Source organism: Bos grunniens, chromosome 2 (genome assembly GCF_055505025.1).
Source record: "Bos grunniens cultivar Pamir isolate PY7600 chromosome 2, Bosgru_T2T1.0, whole genome shotgun sequence".
Classification (NCBI taxonomy): domain Eukaryota; kingdom Metazoa; phylum Chordata; class Mammalia; order Artiodactyla; family Bovidae; genus Bos; species Bos grunniens.
The window spans coordinates 117,258,902-117,275,659 of NC_141166.1; the positions used below are offsets into that span (position 1 = coordinate 117,258,902).

The 16,758-nt window shown below is 41.6% G+C and overlaps 1 protein-coding gene across 13 annotated transcripts in view; it reads right to left on the bottom strand.

Moving 5' to 3' along the window:
• Positions 1-1,795: 1,795 nt before the first annotated feature.
• NFE2L2 (NFE2 like bZIP transcription factor 2) overlaps positions 1,796-16,758 on the bottom strand; it is a 32,625-nt gene continuing 17,662 nt past the window's right edge. For 4 of the 13 annotated variants that reach the window (XM_086360026.1, XM_086360122.1, XM_086360035.1 and 1 more), the window contains exons 2-5: positions 5,629-5,895; positions 4,969-5,058; positions 3,933-4,121; positions 1,796-3,516 (exon numbers count right to left, since the gene is read on the bottom strand). In XM_086360026.1, coding sequence (XP_086216152.1) covers positions 2,287-3,516; positions 3,933-4,121; positions 4,969-5,058; positions 5,629-5,895 — 1,776 coding nt within the window. In that variant the 3' untranslated portion in view covers positions 1,796-2,286. Of the gene's footprint in view, positions 3,517-3,932; positions 4,122-4,968; positions 5,059-5,628; positions 5,896-12,270; positions 12,752-13,146; positions 13,224-14,265; positions 14,390-16,758 lie in introns of all 13 variants that reach the window. The other 9 variants (XM_086360044.1, XM_086360085.1, XM_086360074.1 and 6 more) reach the window with 3 other exon arrangements.

Here is a 16,758-nt window from a genome sequence, read left to right on the forward strand (position 1 = left end):
GGTACTGAGATGTGATTGGTTGTCTTAAAGTATTTCCAGATATGAGTAACTCAATGAATGGGAGTGAAAGTATTTGCTGTCATGCTAGTAGGTTGTTCCTCCTCTGTGTGGGGGGCGAGGGGGAGGTTAATATATGCTAAAGTGAATTCCAGGTGCTCCAGATGGTGGCTGCTGATAAGATTGTTGCCATTACCCTCAGCCAATATTTTATTTAAGGGTACTTTATTCAAGATGAGATTCTCTTGAGGTTGAGAAAGGGGTTTCTTCCAGGGATCTATCTCAATACCATTGTGGGAAGGAATTTTTGGTCACATAGTCACTAAGTTGTGTTGACTTTTTTGTGACCCCATGGACTACACCCCACGAGGCTCCTGTTCATAGGTATTTCCAGGCAAGGGTACTGGAGTGAGTAGTCAGTCCCTTCTCCAGGGGATCCTTCCTGACCCAGATTGAACCCCGAGTGTCTCACATTGCAGGTGGATTCTTCACCATCTGGGCCGCCAGGGAAATCCCCAGCAGAGTCTACACTTGAATGCCTAGATTAATCCTTAGTCGTTTTCCATCTCTGAACTTTGATGTCGTCATCTCAGTCAAATTCTTACTAATTCAAGCAGTTCCTTTCTCTTGCTAATGGAGGGCCAAAGAAAATATCATTTATATCTCAAATTCTTACTAATTCAAGCAGTTCCTTTCTCTTGCTAATGGAGGGCCAAAGAAAATATCATTTATAGAGTGCTTGCTATTAGCTAGGCTCTGTATTTATTTTTTGGAGTAATTCACTGCATATTTATCCCTGATTTACAGATGAGTAAGCAGCGTGCTTTGCCTCACTGGAAGTCATTCTTGGAAAATGGCAGCAGCCCACGCAACCGGGCTCTAGGGCATGCAGACCTGTCTTGCTCCCAGCGGATTGATAGGACTCTGAATAACCTTTAAACATGCTTAACCCTCAGATAACTTCTATTTTCCCACTTGAATTTAAACATGACATGAGTCAGACATTTGATTAGATGAAGTGATGAGTGCTGTGAATGGTTTTGTGTGGGTGGCCTGCAGATTTCTCAAGTTTTAAAGGGCTTTAATTTTGTACTTGCTATTTATGTATTTAATCATAGAATGTGTCCCACAGTGAACTGATTTTCCCACCTAGACCTCTTAGCCAGTCTCAACCGTGTCTGGGCAATTCTGTTCTTTCCGATGTTCAAGTACTTGAGTCTCCTTCACCCTGCATCCATTCTATTGGAAAATCCTTTTAGCTCTACCTTAGAAATGTGCAGAATCCACTGCCTTCTCACTGCTGTAACCCCAGATGGAGACACCATGGCCCATGCGAGCACTTCAGAGCCTCCCCATTGGTCTGTTCCGACCTTTCTTTGCTCTTGAGACTATTAAAACATACAAGGCAGAGGAGACTTGAACTCTGATGTTACTCCTGCCTAATACCTCCAGTGGTTCTCTAGTAGGCAAAGGCCAAGGTCATGAAGGCTTAACAGGGATCTGTGCTGTGTCCTATTTTACCAACCTACTCCTTCCTCCCACTCCACGTTCAGCCATATAGTTCCTCAAACAGGCCCCCAGCCTTACAACTTCCTGTGTCTAATACTCTGCTAATAGAATGGTTCTCCTTCAAATATGAATAAAAGAACCAGTGTTTTCCTGTCAAGGTATATACAGCATTTTTCTTGGTTGAAATATACTTGAATAGAAAAATTTTTCTGATATACACCAGCGCCAATTTAGTGTGATGCTAGATACTGTCATGTAAGATTGTGAATGAACTTCAAGGAAATAATAGAACGGTCCTGATATTCCTTTATTAGTACCAGCTTTTCAACTAAATTGTCTTTTGCCAGAGCTAAACAATTTAATATAAAAAAATGCCATTTTTTTTTTGTTCATACGGTATTTATAAAAAAGTACATAGTGGTTAGTTTTGCAACAATTTGCTTTTTTAGCCAGATGTATCATATAAATGTATGAACGTAACAAATGAGATAAGAACAGTATAAATAAGGAGTTTTTGTAGTATTTACAGTATATAGAAACTAGCCCAAATGGTGTTCTAAGAAATTTTAAGTTTACAAAGTTAAAGTGAAACTACTGATTCAGCATACTGATAACTTATTTTAATGCTTTTTAAAGTTTTATATTTTCTACATTAGTTGAGTATAATTTTGCATAGAATTACTTATAAAGTATATTTCTGCATTTCACATCACAGTAGGAGCTTTTTTAGTATAACAGTACAAAAAAACCCAAAATCACTAGATCAGAAAAGGTCAAAATCTAGTTTTTCTTAATATCTGGCCTCTTACTTTTGGGAACAAGGAATACATTGCCATCGCTTGTTTGCTGCAAGGAGTATTCACTCGGAGAGTAAGGCTTTCCATTTTCATCACGTAGCATGCTGAAGACTTCAAGATACAAGGTGCTGAGTTGTTTTTTCAGTAGATGGAGGCTTTTGTCATTTTCTCCTCTTTCTTTGAGCAATTTTTCTTTTTCATCTTTTAAATGATCTAAATCTTGCTCCAGTTCCACTATATTTTCCAGTTTTCTTTTTCTGCAATTCTGAGCAGCCACTTTATTCTTACCCCTCCTACGTATGTCTCTAATTAATGCAAGTTGAGCCTCGTTGAATTGCTCCTTGGACATCATTTCATTGAAGTCCTCAACTGGGAGGTTAATGATCTTTTCTACAGGGAATGGGATATGGAGAGCTTTTGCCCGTAGCTCATCTCTTGTGAGGTGAGCCTCCAAGCGGCTTGAATGTTTGTCTTTTGTGAATGGCGTTTTTCGATGACCAGGACTTATAGGCACTTCTTTCTTTGGTGCGTTTTCACACTGGGAATCACGTGCTGCAGCACTGTTCCCCTGTGGTGACGACAAAGGTTGGACTGGGTCCTCAGAAGGCCACACTGACGGTGTTTTGGGACCCTTCTGTTTGACATTTCCAGGGGTACTATCTATCTCTTCCATTTCAGAATCACTGAAGCCAAGCAATGTGTCTCCATAGATGGAAGATTCCGCTGAGTGGTCTGGTGAGGCCATGCTTGGACTTGTGTTCAGTGAAATGCCAGAGTCAGAATCATTGAATTCTGCTGTTGTGCTTTCAGGGTGGTTTTGATTGAACGCTTTACAAAGTGACAGATCAGAGAGATCAATGGGCCCGTTTAGAAGTTCAGAGAGTGACTGGCTTAAAGTAGCAGAGGAGGGCATGCCGTTGCTGGTACTGGGCTCTGCTATAAAAGCAGAATAAAATTCATCACCAAAATCTGTATTTACTGTGGCACTTGAATTTAATGAGTTCACTGTCAACTGGCTGGAGTCTTCAGTGGAAAGGATGCTGTTGAAGGAATCCTCAAAAGCGTTGAGAAAATGTGGGCTGCAGTTACCTACTTCTTTATCCAGTGAGGGCATTGATGAATAGAAATGATAATTGTCAATTTCTGTCAGTTTGGTTTCTGGACTTGGAACTGTACTAGTCTCAGCCAGCTTGTCATTTTGAATATTAAGACACTGTGTGGAAAAGAAGTTCATACTATGTAAATCAAGGTTGAGCTGTTTTTAATAGGTGATAATCCGTATCTGATGGTTCTCTCCCCACCCTCCCCACCCTGATTTCTCACCAAGCTCCTCCAGAATTCAGAGATAATTCCCATTTCCAACAGATAGTTAACGCCTAAGCATATGTAACATTTTCAGAGTTCCCAGATCAGAACTTACATAACCTGATCTATCCTCAGGACATCCAGTCCATTTAACAAAAGTTTACTGAAGTAAGCATGGTGCCCAGGCTATCCTGACTAATTTAAAAGCACCTTCCAATTCTTCCTATAAGTAGGTGGCATATAAATAATAACTGGAATGACTAATTTAAAGGGACTGAATATAAAATAGCATCTTTGGTACTCATTATACTAGGTCTTAGTTACCTGTAATTCTGGAATGGATAATAGTTCCTCCCAAACTTGCTCAATGTCCTGCATGTCGTCTAAAACAGCAGTGGCTACCTGAACGATCAGAGTTTCAGGTGACTGAGCCTGAGGAGGAGCAGTGAAGACTGGGCTCTCGATGTGGCTGGGAATATCAGGAACAAGTGATTGAAACGTAGCCGAAGAAACCTAAAATTGAGAAGGCATTTGTATATGAATCTGCCACCAACAGTGGGTGGGTATGCTCCATCTGATGTTGGAATTGGCTGCAGTTCCCTATTTGTCGTAACTGTTCTATATGATCAAACAAATCTTTTTTGTCTCGCCCAACTGACTCCAAGTTTATTCCTTAGCTTAACTGCTTTACCCTGTGCGTTTGAAGGTAAATTTCAAAATGCCTAAGAACAATCTTTAGAATTGAATTTCTATCTATGTAACACCTAGTATAGTGATTCAGAAAATAAATTATTAAAATTGTTAACCGAACAAGTCTTGGTTTTGCTACCCAGCTTGCTTTCTACTCACAGAAATCTAAATACCTGAAACAAATGAGTTATTTGCTTCCATGGTTTTGCTGATGCATGCATGCTTCTGGCTATGCAGGAGTAAACATTTTTTGTGGTTCTTTTGTGTGTGTGTGTGTGTGGTTCTGCATTATATGGCCAGAGGAAGATTGGGTTTTTTCCCCTCCAAATTGTTACCTATAGGCTGAGGTTTCCGTGATAAATACTTGCTCCTAAAATGCTGTTTTATGTTTTTAATGGAGATTCATCAAGGCAGGAGTCCCCAACCTCTGGGATCTAATGCCTGATGATTTGAGGTAGAACTGATGTAATAAGAGAAATAAAGTGCACATAAATGTAATGCCCTTGAAATCATCTTGGAACCATCCCCACCTCACCAGTCCGTGGAAAAACTGTCTTCCACAAAACTGGTCCCTGGTGCCAAAAAGGCTGGGGACCACTGCACCGATGGGACCAATATAGGGTATATTAGATACAGCTGTGGAGATCTGCTGTTAACCAGATGTTAGTACCTCATTGTCATCTACAAACGGGAATGTCTCTGCCAAAAGCTGCATGCAGTCATCGAAGTACAAATCATCTGCTTTGGGAATGGGGGCTACCTGCACAAAAGGGAAAGACACAGAAGAAGAAAATTGTTCAGTGTTCATAAAATGTTTACAATCTAATCAAATATCTCTCTTCAGAAGTCAATTTAGTAAAGAGCACAGAATCAAAGCAGACTCTCTGGTTTCAAATCGTGGCCCCCTCAGTTTATTGCCCAGTTTCTGGGCAAGTTATTTAACCTGCAGTTGCTCATCTGTAAAATAGGATAATGTAATTCATATAATTGTTGTGTTGATTAATCAGTATTAAAACAGTACTTGTCCCAGTACCATGAGTAATCCTACTACCACAGTTCTGCTACTGTCAGTACTGTTGCAGCTGCTTGAATCATACAATAACAATGTTTTTTATAGCTTATAAAGAGATCTTCCCTGTAATATATATGTCCTAATTGTTACACTCTGAGGTGTGGTCAGGCATTGAACTCATCAGGAGGCTGAGGTTGGGAGGTTGACTTTTGATAAGGCCTTGAAGTAAAAGGCAAAGCTCGAACTCAGATTAACCCCTGGGTCCATGTTCTTTGGGTCCTGCCCCACACCTTCCCAAGAACTGGGTGCGCCCTGTACCTGGGAGTAGTTGGCAGACCCACTGGTTTCTGATGGTATGTGTTGTGCTGGCTGAATGGGGAGGAATTCGCCGGTCTCTTCATCTAGTTGTAACTGAGCAAAAAAGGCTTTCTCTTGCTCCTTTTGGAGTTGTTCTTGTCTTTCCTTTTCAAGTTTTTTCTGTTTTTCCAGCTCATGCTCCTTCTGTCGTTGACTGAAGTCAAATACCTCTCGACTTACCCCAAGATCTATATCTTGCCTCCAAAGTATGTCAATCAAATCCATGTCCTGCGTTTAAAACAAAAAAGGAAGGGGAGAGACCATGGTTAAAATGGTTTTAAAACAATAGATGACACATAATTTAGACCACTGCTGATAATAGGGGGGTAGGGAGATTACAAATAAAATCTGAATGGGAACATAAATCCAGTGTTCTGGAAGGGCACAGTAATTGTATCTAGTGTCTGCATGTATTCATTTTTCTTAAAAAAATCACCTTCAAACATAGCTATCCATTCTTATCATTTATTACTTGGATTATTAATGAATTGGGTGATGGTAGAGGTCACTAAAAGTAAAGTAACAGATGTTGCATGTTAATGTTCTTGAATCAAAAGAAACCCCACATTTGTTTGATGGAACAGAAAATTTAGAGCAAGCACCCTGAGCCAGTGGTTTATCATGAGAAATGGAGTTTGAAGAACATGACTGAATATGTGGAATTTCTTCCTAAACTTGCTTAGCAAATGCCAGTTTACGGAGGGGGAAAAAACTGCAAGTTAAACTGTCGATCTTGCAGTTGTGAGAAACCACTTTTCTTTTGGTCTTTGCCTACAGTGGATTATCTTTTGCTTAGCATTTCTTGCTACATTTGTCTTCATGGTTACTTACTAAAAACAATTTCCTCTTGATCTGAGTTTTAGTTCCTGAGGTACGATCACGTTGGTAAGGTTAAGTCCTAGGGACTGTTAATCTTGTGATGTGCGGTAAAGCAACAGGCTGTCAGAAGAATTGCGAAAGGGGTAGTGCCCACTAGGCTCACTCCTGATAAATAACCCTCTTAATGACACATGCCAAAAAAACATGGCTCCAGGAAACAATGGAAGGTGATGCATTCTAACATAAGGGGAGAATCTTATGATGAGGGATTGGTTATTCTGATTTATATAACAAGCCTAGGCTTAGGTACCATGGCCACATTTTCTAACTATAAATGTCAAAAACAATTTTTTTTCTGATTTAAAATTTAAGTTTTTGTTAAATTCTGAATGGGAAATTTAAATATTTCTATTCAATAGATCATTTATATTTAAAACAATGAGATGGAGGTTGGAAAAATCAAGACAGAGAAAGGGAATTGGGGCCGAAGGCCAGTAGATTCAGTGTGCAAACGTTGAACTTTGTATTGCAGTTCGGACAACGGCCAGCAGCACTGTGCTGCCCAGTGCATTTACAGCTCTATTATCTTCAGCCTCCAAAGGGCAGGAACAACGTGGTAATTACTTAGCTGAGCAGTCAGGTATTTCACACAACCGAGTACAAGCACAGATCGCCCGACCTAGAGGCAGCCCAGCTAGCTGGAGAGTAGAGGCCACTTCTAGCCTTGACTGAAAGTTGGTGTTCGAATCTTAAAAGCTATGAAATCCTACCCATGAGATAAGTTATCCTAGCTTTAAACAGTATAACTTAAGAGTACAAAGCACACACAGCAGCAGGTATAGTTAAAGCAGTATCTGTAGCTCTTGAAAACTGGCTAGAGTATACCTGTTTTTTAAGGCAACATCTATTAAGATCTTTCTATATGTGCCAAGCATTGTTTTAAGTACTTCAGATATATACAAACCAAGTCTCAAAACCACATGAAGAAAACATGTATCCCTATTTTACAGGTAAGTATACTGAGGCTTAGATACTACTGGAAAGTATCAGGACAGAGATAGGTTGGGGGCTTCCCATGTGGCGTTCGTGGTAAAGAACCCACCTGCCGATGCAGGACATATAAGAGACATGGGTTCGATCCCTGAGTCGGGAAGATCCTCTGCAGGAAGAAATGGCAAGCCACCCCAGTGTTACCTGGAGAATCCCATGGACAGTAGAGCTTGATGAACTACAGTCCATGGGGTTGCAAAGAGTTGGACACAACTGAGCCACTCTTTCTTTTCATCTGGATTATGTTCCTGGCCACAAGCAACAAAATAGAAATCGTGGAGCATTCAGTCATACATGACTTTTCTCAGGAGACTCCCCACTAAAACATGAGAATAATTTCCATTTTAAAAACTTTTGCCTTCAATGGACATGTCTACACAAAGGCCATGTTAAAGAGAAAGGCCCGAGGTACACAGAAACCCACACTAAAATTCTAATTAGGTTGGGCCGTATCTTCTTGGGGAAATCTAAATACAGCTGAGTATCCTGTCTGGGCCATTCTCCAAACCGGAGCTAACAAGGTGCTAAGTAAGGAGATGGTTGGCATGTTCACTCCTACTAAAGGCTCGTTCTAAAAATCAAAGAATTGTGTACTCATACAGTTTCAAATGAGCTTTATTTTCCTACCCTTCTCAAGAACGGGACATGGAAAGCGCATTGAACTCTTCAGAAGATTCACAACAGAGAAACCCCAATACTTGTCTCTGCACCTGGGGGCCACGGACCACATCCCTCCCTCACGTTCCTCAGCCTGCCTGGGCCTGCGGCTTCCTTGTTAAGAGATCCCAGGATAAAAACCAGTACCCGGTTTTGGCTTTCCCACAAAAGAGCACTGAAGAATTTATTTTGGAAATACCTCACAAATATGATGAGTCCAAAGTATCGCTAGAACCCAGAACTATGGGCAGGAGGAAAATTTCTAGTTTATTCTAAAACTATCAGTGGCAATCACACCAAGAGTTGATATAACTCTTCTTTCCCTTTCCCTGCTCTCCTCATCAGATGAGATGTCTTGAGTGGGTTCAGATAGTTAAGCTATAAATTATAACTATTCCATCCTACCCCTATAATACAGATTTTGGTGGATCAAATGAAACGTGGAGGAACTTTCTCTCTAAATGTATATGCAAGTACTGATATGCCTCCCAATGGGGATGGGTCCTTCTGCTTGCTATAAGTGACACCAAACTCCAGGCCAAAGGAGAAGAATGAAGTTGCAGCCCTCATCGGAGTGGAAGCCTTGAAACAACACTCGGTCTTGAAGCTACTTGGTTCCTTCTCAAAGAAGGTCGGAAACTGACCACTGGGCATGTGCAATGGGTGTTGTAAATAAATGTAAACAACACACACTTTTATGTAAACTTTCATGTACCCAAGTAACACCCTCTGAATTGCTACTCAACTTCTGATATGACTGCCCTTCAATGCACAGCTCCAAACCAATTCAGTGTTTTAAAACTCCCCATAACATAATTAGGCAAGGGCACCTTGATAGAGCCTTTATCAACAAACAGGAAACATAAAACACAAAATGTCATTTCATGACAACATCAAATTGCTCAATGCAGGCTGGGCAGCCTTCATGGAGATTACCACAGACCAAAACAGGTTTCAAAGTGTTCTCAGAGGTTTTGCTCTGTATTTTTTAAGTTTATATATTTATTCTTGCCATGAGAGCTCTCTAAAAGAAAACATCTGCTTGAAAAAAAAAAGCTGAGTTTTAACCACTATGAATTCCTAAAACAAGTGTTCTGATCAAATTCAGAATGCAGCAACAAAGGGTTGCTTGTCATAGCCTTGATATATCATACATTGTATTACTCAGATCTTCACCTGAGTTTCAGAAGAAGAAAATCCGTGGGCATTTGTTGTACGAAATATTCAAATATTTAAGAACAGCAGAAGTTTGTCCACGCACATCTAGTGCAGGGAGCCCCGCAGCCCCAGGACTGTAGTAAGCTGTCTTGAAGGAGCCCTGTGACTGGGCACGTGACTTACTCCACAAATGACCTCTCTCTCTGCAGAGCTCTCAGACTATCTAAGGGGAAATAGTTGGGATGGTTCCTGTAACAAACAAGAGCATGACAATGGACAGGGTGGAAGGAAAATGGCCAAGGAAGAATGAAACTGCTCTTGCACACTTCACCCTGAGGCACTGAGGAAGCACCGCTGCCCTGCAACAGGGCAGAGAAGAAAGGTCTGGGGAGGGAGGGGGAATGTATGGCTTTTCAACAGGCATCTCCTTAAGCTTCAGAGTTCCTGAGGGCAGTGCAGTACTGGGTATGAGCCTTCACGTGCCACACTTGGTGTCTGAATTATTGTTGCTGTTGTTCTTTCGTGACCCCTGAGTTATGTTGCTAGCTTGGCTTCAACAAAATAAGACAATGTATTAATACTAAGAAATGTTTGACAGTTCACATTAAATCGCCATCTGGCCCAGTGGAAATAGTCATAACTGGAAAATATATATATCATCGTTTGCCATCTGGGTAATCTGTTACTCGTTTCATGGGAAATCTGAAATTGGACTATTAACTTGGACCACTTTAAAACAAATATCTTTGTTCCAGGATAAACAAAGAAGAAAGCCCTTGAACACAGAATCCCAGAATAATGTCTTTTGCAAGCTAATTTTAGTGCTCTGAATAAACTAGCATTTTATCATGCTCAGATGATTCCCCCCAAATCAGAAAAGATAAAGCAAAGGAATTGTGAACTACTAAATTAAAGCAATTCAGTAAGCTAAGGCTTTAGAAAAGTATCTAAAATGAAATGGTTTCTATCACATACATTCACTTGTATAAATGAAACCAGTACCCCCAAGCCTTTCCCTCTCTCCCCTCTCCCATCCTCTCTTTTGTCCAGAGGATGAAGGGAAGGTGACGGGGGGTTTCCTTCTAAACATAAGTTTCTCTAATAAAGTGTTTTTAAAAAATTGCAAGGATAATTCTGTAAACAATAAAAAACTGATCCTCACTTCCAGTCACACGGTATAAGTGTTAAGACAATGTCCCAGGTGATTCCTTCTTAAAATGTATTTCGACTAAGAAAACAGTAAATCTTTTAAAAGTTTGTTCTCCTGATATTGATCTCTCCACCAAATATTAACAACTAGCATTCAGAGTCTAAATTACACCCAGTAATACTTTTCTTTCAGACATTTCAGTCTTTATATCATGCCCAGACAGTTATATTAACGTAAAAGTGAAATCCGGTTTAATATTTTTTTCCATAGAAGCTGCACAAATATTTCTGGGCAAAACCGGGTGGAACATGAATCACATCCTACCGTCCCTTAAGAACACAGGTCAAATCAACAGCTATGCTGCTGCTAAGTCGCTTCAGTCGTGTCCGACTCTGTGCGACCCCATAGACGGCAGCCCACCAGGCGCCCCCGTCCCTGGGATTCTCCAGGCAAGAACACTGGAGTGGGTTGCCATTTCCTTCTCCAATGCAGGAAAGTGAAAAGTGAGAGTGAAGTCGCTCAGTCATGTCTGACTCTTAGCGACCCCACGGACTGGACTGCAGCCTACCAGGCTCCTCCGTCCATGGGATTTTCCAGGCAAGAGTACTGGAGTGGGTTGCCGTTGCCTTCTCCTCAACAGCTATAGGAAGGTACAAAAGCAAGCGAGGGGACGCTCAAACCCTGAAGGACTGATTAAACAACATAAACGACCTCCTTGATTTATAAGTTCTACCCTGCAGCAGGGCTCCTTACCACTAAGGCAAAGTGATACCAAGCGGGTGTGTGTGTGAAATACATCTCGCTGATGACTGTTCTATTTCATAATATTTATCTGCCTATTTACTTCTCTCTCGCTTCATTACAAGAAGATACACAAGACAAGGTCAATAGTTCTCAGAATTCTAGAGAAAGCAGATGACTGGTTATTTATAGTCTGCCCACATTCAGGTACTTCTGATTCTACTGATCTGACTTGCATATTTCTGAACATATTGCTACAATAATTGTTAAGTAGGTGGTTAAAAACAAAGGTCAAAAAAAAAAAAACATTTATACAGAATCATAGAATGTTACAGGTGGAAGAGGCCTTACAGACACTGAGGTCAAGTGTAAATGTCACTGGGTTAATTTCTGTGTAACTACAGCTCTATTTTAAACAATAACTGGCCTTGCAACCAGTTTATATGTCAGCAGAGACCCCTAATAGGCAATAATAGTTACCCCCAATCCAAGTTTTCCTTCTAAACTTACTAAGGATTATTTCCCCAGTCTTCAATAACTAGCAGTTTTTAACAGCATTAAAAAAAAAATCTCAAACACACCAAAACATGAATTATTCAATGACTTAAAATCCTAGATCACAAATTTGCTACTCCCTGGGTTGCAGACACATCCTCCTACCCTTGTGTCTTTCAGCTAGAAAATGGTCCCATTTCCTCACAGTCCAGCTTGTTACTGTGTACATTTTCATGTGCTGCTTCCTGCTCACACGTTTCTCAGCAGTGACTCAATCTGAGAAACATGATCCAGCCAGTTTACTGGAACTTTCATCTATTACACTTGTCTGTACACTGCAAAGCATGATGCAAAGATAAAGCGAAGCCTGAAAGTGAACAGAGTAAGAATTTGGACTGTTTATTTTCCTAAGAGGCATATATGTGTTTGGCCAAAAAGAAACCAGAAAGGACAGTTACTTTCCAAAACAGCAGGTGATCCCACTGCTACTGATTTCAAAAGTGAATCTGATTTTTCCATGGGAAATTTCATACCTGGATGCCAGCAGAGTTAATTTCTGCTCGTTTGTAGTATTTTTGCAGGACGCTGCTGTTGGGCCTCCGTAGAAGGCAATGGCACCCCACTCCAGTACTCTTGTCTGGAAAATCCCATGGGCAGAGGAGCCTGGTAGGCTGCAGTCCATGGGGTTGCCAAGAGTCGGACACGACTGAGCGACTTCACTTTCACTTTTCACTTTCATGCATTAGAGAAGGAAATGGCAGCCCACTCCAGTGTTCTTGCCTGGAGAATCCCAGGGATGGGGGAGCCTCGTGAGCTGCCGTCTATGGGGTCGCACAGAGTCGGACACGACTGAAGTGACTTAGCAGCAGCAGCAGCTGTTGGGCCTCAGATGGCTTATCCAAGGGTAAGTCACTATGTTGAGTGGCTTTGTTTGATAAGCAAATTTCAGGACCCATTTTTTTCACCTCCATTTTTGAACAAGCCATGAAGGTATTCAGCTCTGGATGGTGCACTCTACACATAAAAGTAACTTTGTGAATAGGTCTGTTATCACTACTAGAATGATTCTATAGGAAAACATACACACCCTTTCTTACCAACAGAACCTGCAGAAGCACTGGCTCTAACTCTCTAACTTCACTCAACACACGCTGACATTAACCGAATGTGAACTAACCAGGTCATCACCCACCTTGGGGTCAAACAGCCCTGCTTGCTCAGTCTCCTGCCCCTGCCCCCCGCCCCCATGAGGGAGGGCAGTGCCCCAGCATGCTTGAACCCCTGGAACTCTTAGCTACTCCTGCCACTTCTAAACCCCCTTAATAATCCTTCAACCTCTTTGGATTCTGCATTTGTAAACAAATTATTTATTTTAATCTTAAAGCTCCTTTTCAGGTTTAACTGCTTACAGGTAGCTTTAAAAGGTAAGAAGTGGGCCAGCGATTCAGGCCTCCTGTTTCTTGCTGCCAGCTCAAGACCTGCGTGCCTGTGGAAGGGACAGTGATGAATCTTAGATACGCATATACTGGAATGTACAGAGGCTATCTACAATACTTACCTTTTTTTGGTACATCCTGTTAAAACAACATTACAAAGGGCAGGGGGGGTCTGTTTAATTATTTTTTAGTGTTAACTTTATTCAGTATGAAATATTTCTCAAAATAAGCTACTAATGGCTAAAATGTCACTTTACCAGAATGGTGATAGTTATAATAAAGGTGGTAGTCAAGATTAATAAGATTAGCATACATAAATGGATCATTAATCCAGCAACCCATCGAATACAAACACACAGCTCACCTCTCAGGGACCTGGAACTATGCTAGGTGCTGGGGACACAGAGGTCAACAGAGGACAGTCTCTGATCTCAGTTTCGAGACGTGAGGAGAAAAGCATGTTGCGGCCAAGACAGCACAGAGGAAGCGTAACCAAACTGCAGAGACCTCACAGAGGAGCCACAAAGCTCACCGGCCACAGCACATGGACGTCCCACCCACTTAAGCAAGGGGTAAGCTGGGGTTTTCCAAACGTCTAGTCTGTATGAATACTGGAAATCAAAGGAGGTTTTGGAGGTGGAGAAGACAACCCATCTCCACTCACCCTGCCTTTCTGGTCTCCCCTCTTCATGGCAGCAATCCTGCCCCCACCCCCAGTTTCTCCCCAGAAGCTCAGATTCTTCAGCACAAGGAAAATTCTCAGAGACTTCCTCCTTGCATGTGGACCTTTCAGTCAGTATGACTCATCTCAGATGAGATGGGAATTACTGCTAATGCCACACTGTCACGGGACGTGGGGACTGGAGGGGCCCAGAGGACGCACACAGCCCCTTTCATTTTCAAACAGGGAAACTGGTCTAAAGGGTGAAATGACTGTCCCGAGATCAAAGGTCAAGGATTCCAAAACTACTATTCTAATTTAGTGGGTCTACTTTTCTAATTTAACATCTAATTTTATGACTCCTGCCCAGTTATTTGGCAGAGGGGAGGAAAACATACATTTTCACTTCGCTCTAATTTTTAAATTTGTACCTCTGGTCCCAGCTTGCCAGTCAGCAGATTCCTTGCAGCTTCTATCTCCACTGGTGTTTGCAAAACACTTCATGGTTTGCAGGAGTGGTCACAGCACAGCATGAGGGAGGTGGCTTATCTTCATCTATGGATGAGCACAATTAGGCTCTGGGTCTCCAGCATCCCTGCCCCAAGTTGGCAAGTGGCAGAGCCAGAACCCCAATCCAGATCTGATGTCCAGCCTGTGGGCAATTCCCACCACCGCAGGACAAAGGCTGCAAACTGCTTCATCCCCGTGCCCTCTGCCCGGTGGGATGCTAAGGCTGAAAGCCAGCTCACTGATGCTCAGACCCGCCAGTCCTGACAACTAGGCAAATCTAGTCAACTGCACAAGCAGAGGTTAGCATTTAAACCAATCTTCCCATAAAGCCAATATTCACCCCCAGTACTTTCTCTGTGTATCTTATCTGGGCTTTGTTACAATGGCCCAACTAAACTGCAGACTCCTTCAGGGCATGACAATGTCTTTTTTGATAGATGGCATCTGTATACAGGATACATTTAAAAGCTACAAAAGTAATCTCCCAGTTACCTTTGCCCAAGGCAACCATTGGCATCAGTTTTTTGTGTCCTTAGGAAGATACTCTATTAAATACACACCCACAGGCACATATTTCCCAGGTGGTGCTAGTGGTAAAGAATTTGCCCGCAATGAAGGAGACCTAGGTTCGATCCCTGGGTTGGGACGATCTCCTGGAGAAGGGGATGGCTACCCACTTCAGTATTCTTGCCTGGAGAACTCCATAGATAAAGGAGCCTGGTGGGCTACAGTCCATGGGTTGCAAAGAGTTGGACACGACTGAGGGACTGACACATTTCAGACACACAAGTAGGATATAATCATAACATTCCACACTTAATCTAATTAATCAGTCCCTCATTGGGCTTTTAAGTTATTCCTAATCTTTTGCTAGGGCAAATGATGCTACAATGGCTATCTTTGTGCATAAATCATTTCAACAATGTGTAAGGATTACCTATGAGATACTCAGAACTGCTGATCAAGGAGTATATACATTTTAATTTATTATACAATGAGAAATGCCCATTTTCCCCACTCTTTTTCCCCAATCATGTGTCCTTCACACCTTGCAGCACATTGGCACATGGTACTCATCCAATAAATACATAGTAATTGTTGATATAAGGTCTCCTATATTAATTTCAGACTCATTTCAAAATCAGCCCTCTCAGTATTTTTAAATTAAGACCATAAAATTGAGACTAAAGAGAATGTACTGTACATAGTTGTCCAGCAAACATTTCTTTAATCACCAGTCTATGTCCAGCCAAGGGAACCTTGGTTGGTGCCTTTGGAGCTGGTAAAACAATCTGCAGGGGCAAGAAACATAAAGGCCACAGTACACACAGGTAGAGGTTAGGGAGTCCCGACAGGTGAAACAAGCAAAACTGGCAACCTCAGTCCTTCTACCAGACAAGGTCAATTCCCAAGAAAAAAACAAGTCAAATACAAATGGAACTACCATATGATCCAGCAATTCCACAGCTGGGTATACATCTGAAGGAAACAAAAACCATTCGAAATAATTTGAAAAGAAAGATATGCACCCGTGCCCACCACAGCATTGTTTACAACAGCCAAGACATGGAAGCAACTGATGGTCCACGAGGAGATGAATGGACGCAGAAGAGACGCTGTCAGTATACACAACGGAACACCACTCAGCCAAAAAACGAGAAAATCCTGCCATTTGCAACAACATGGATGGACCTGGAAGGTATTATGCTTGGTGAAATACGTCAAGTAGAGGAAGACAAATTCTGTTTTCACCTCTATATGAACTCGAAAAAAATAAAACATACAACTGAATATAACAAAACACAGATACAGGGAACAAACTAATGGTTTCCAGTGAAAAGAGGGTTGGAAAGGAGGGGCAAGAAGGGGAAGAGGAGTAAGAGGTACAAACTACGAGTGGTGTAAAGTAAATAAGATACAAAGACGCCATGCACAGCACCAGCAGTACCAGCAATATTCTGCAATAACTTTAAGTGGAGTATCAGCTGTAAAAGAGAATGCAAGTCCAAGCAGGCTGACTATATCTACTAGCTCTTTGAAGGCCAGGAAAAGGTATTCTGTCTAGGGAAGTGTCTAAGTTGGCTATTAAATTACACTGAACACACAAGTAACTAAGAAGAGAAGACAGTGATCTTGCGGAACATAGACCAAACACCAAGTTTATAAATGAATATCCCAAAGTCCAGAGATACTAAATGGGTAGCTGACACTAGGTCCCATCTGACTGAGCTGAACCCAGGAAGGGTCATCTGGTCAACTCACAGAAATTAGATTTCAAACTAGACTTTCCAATTGCAATTTCTAGTCCTTAAATTTCTGAAATGCTAGGAATTACTTTGAAAACAGAGGTGTACACAACTGTTGTGTGGCATTTGATCCTGCAACCAAATAGAACCCTGGCCTACAGAACCTTG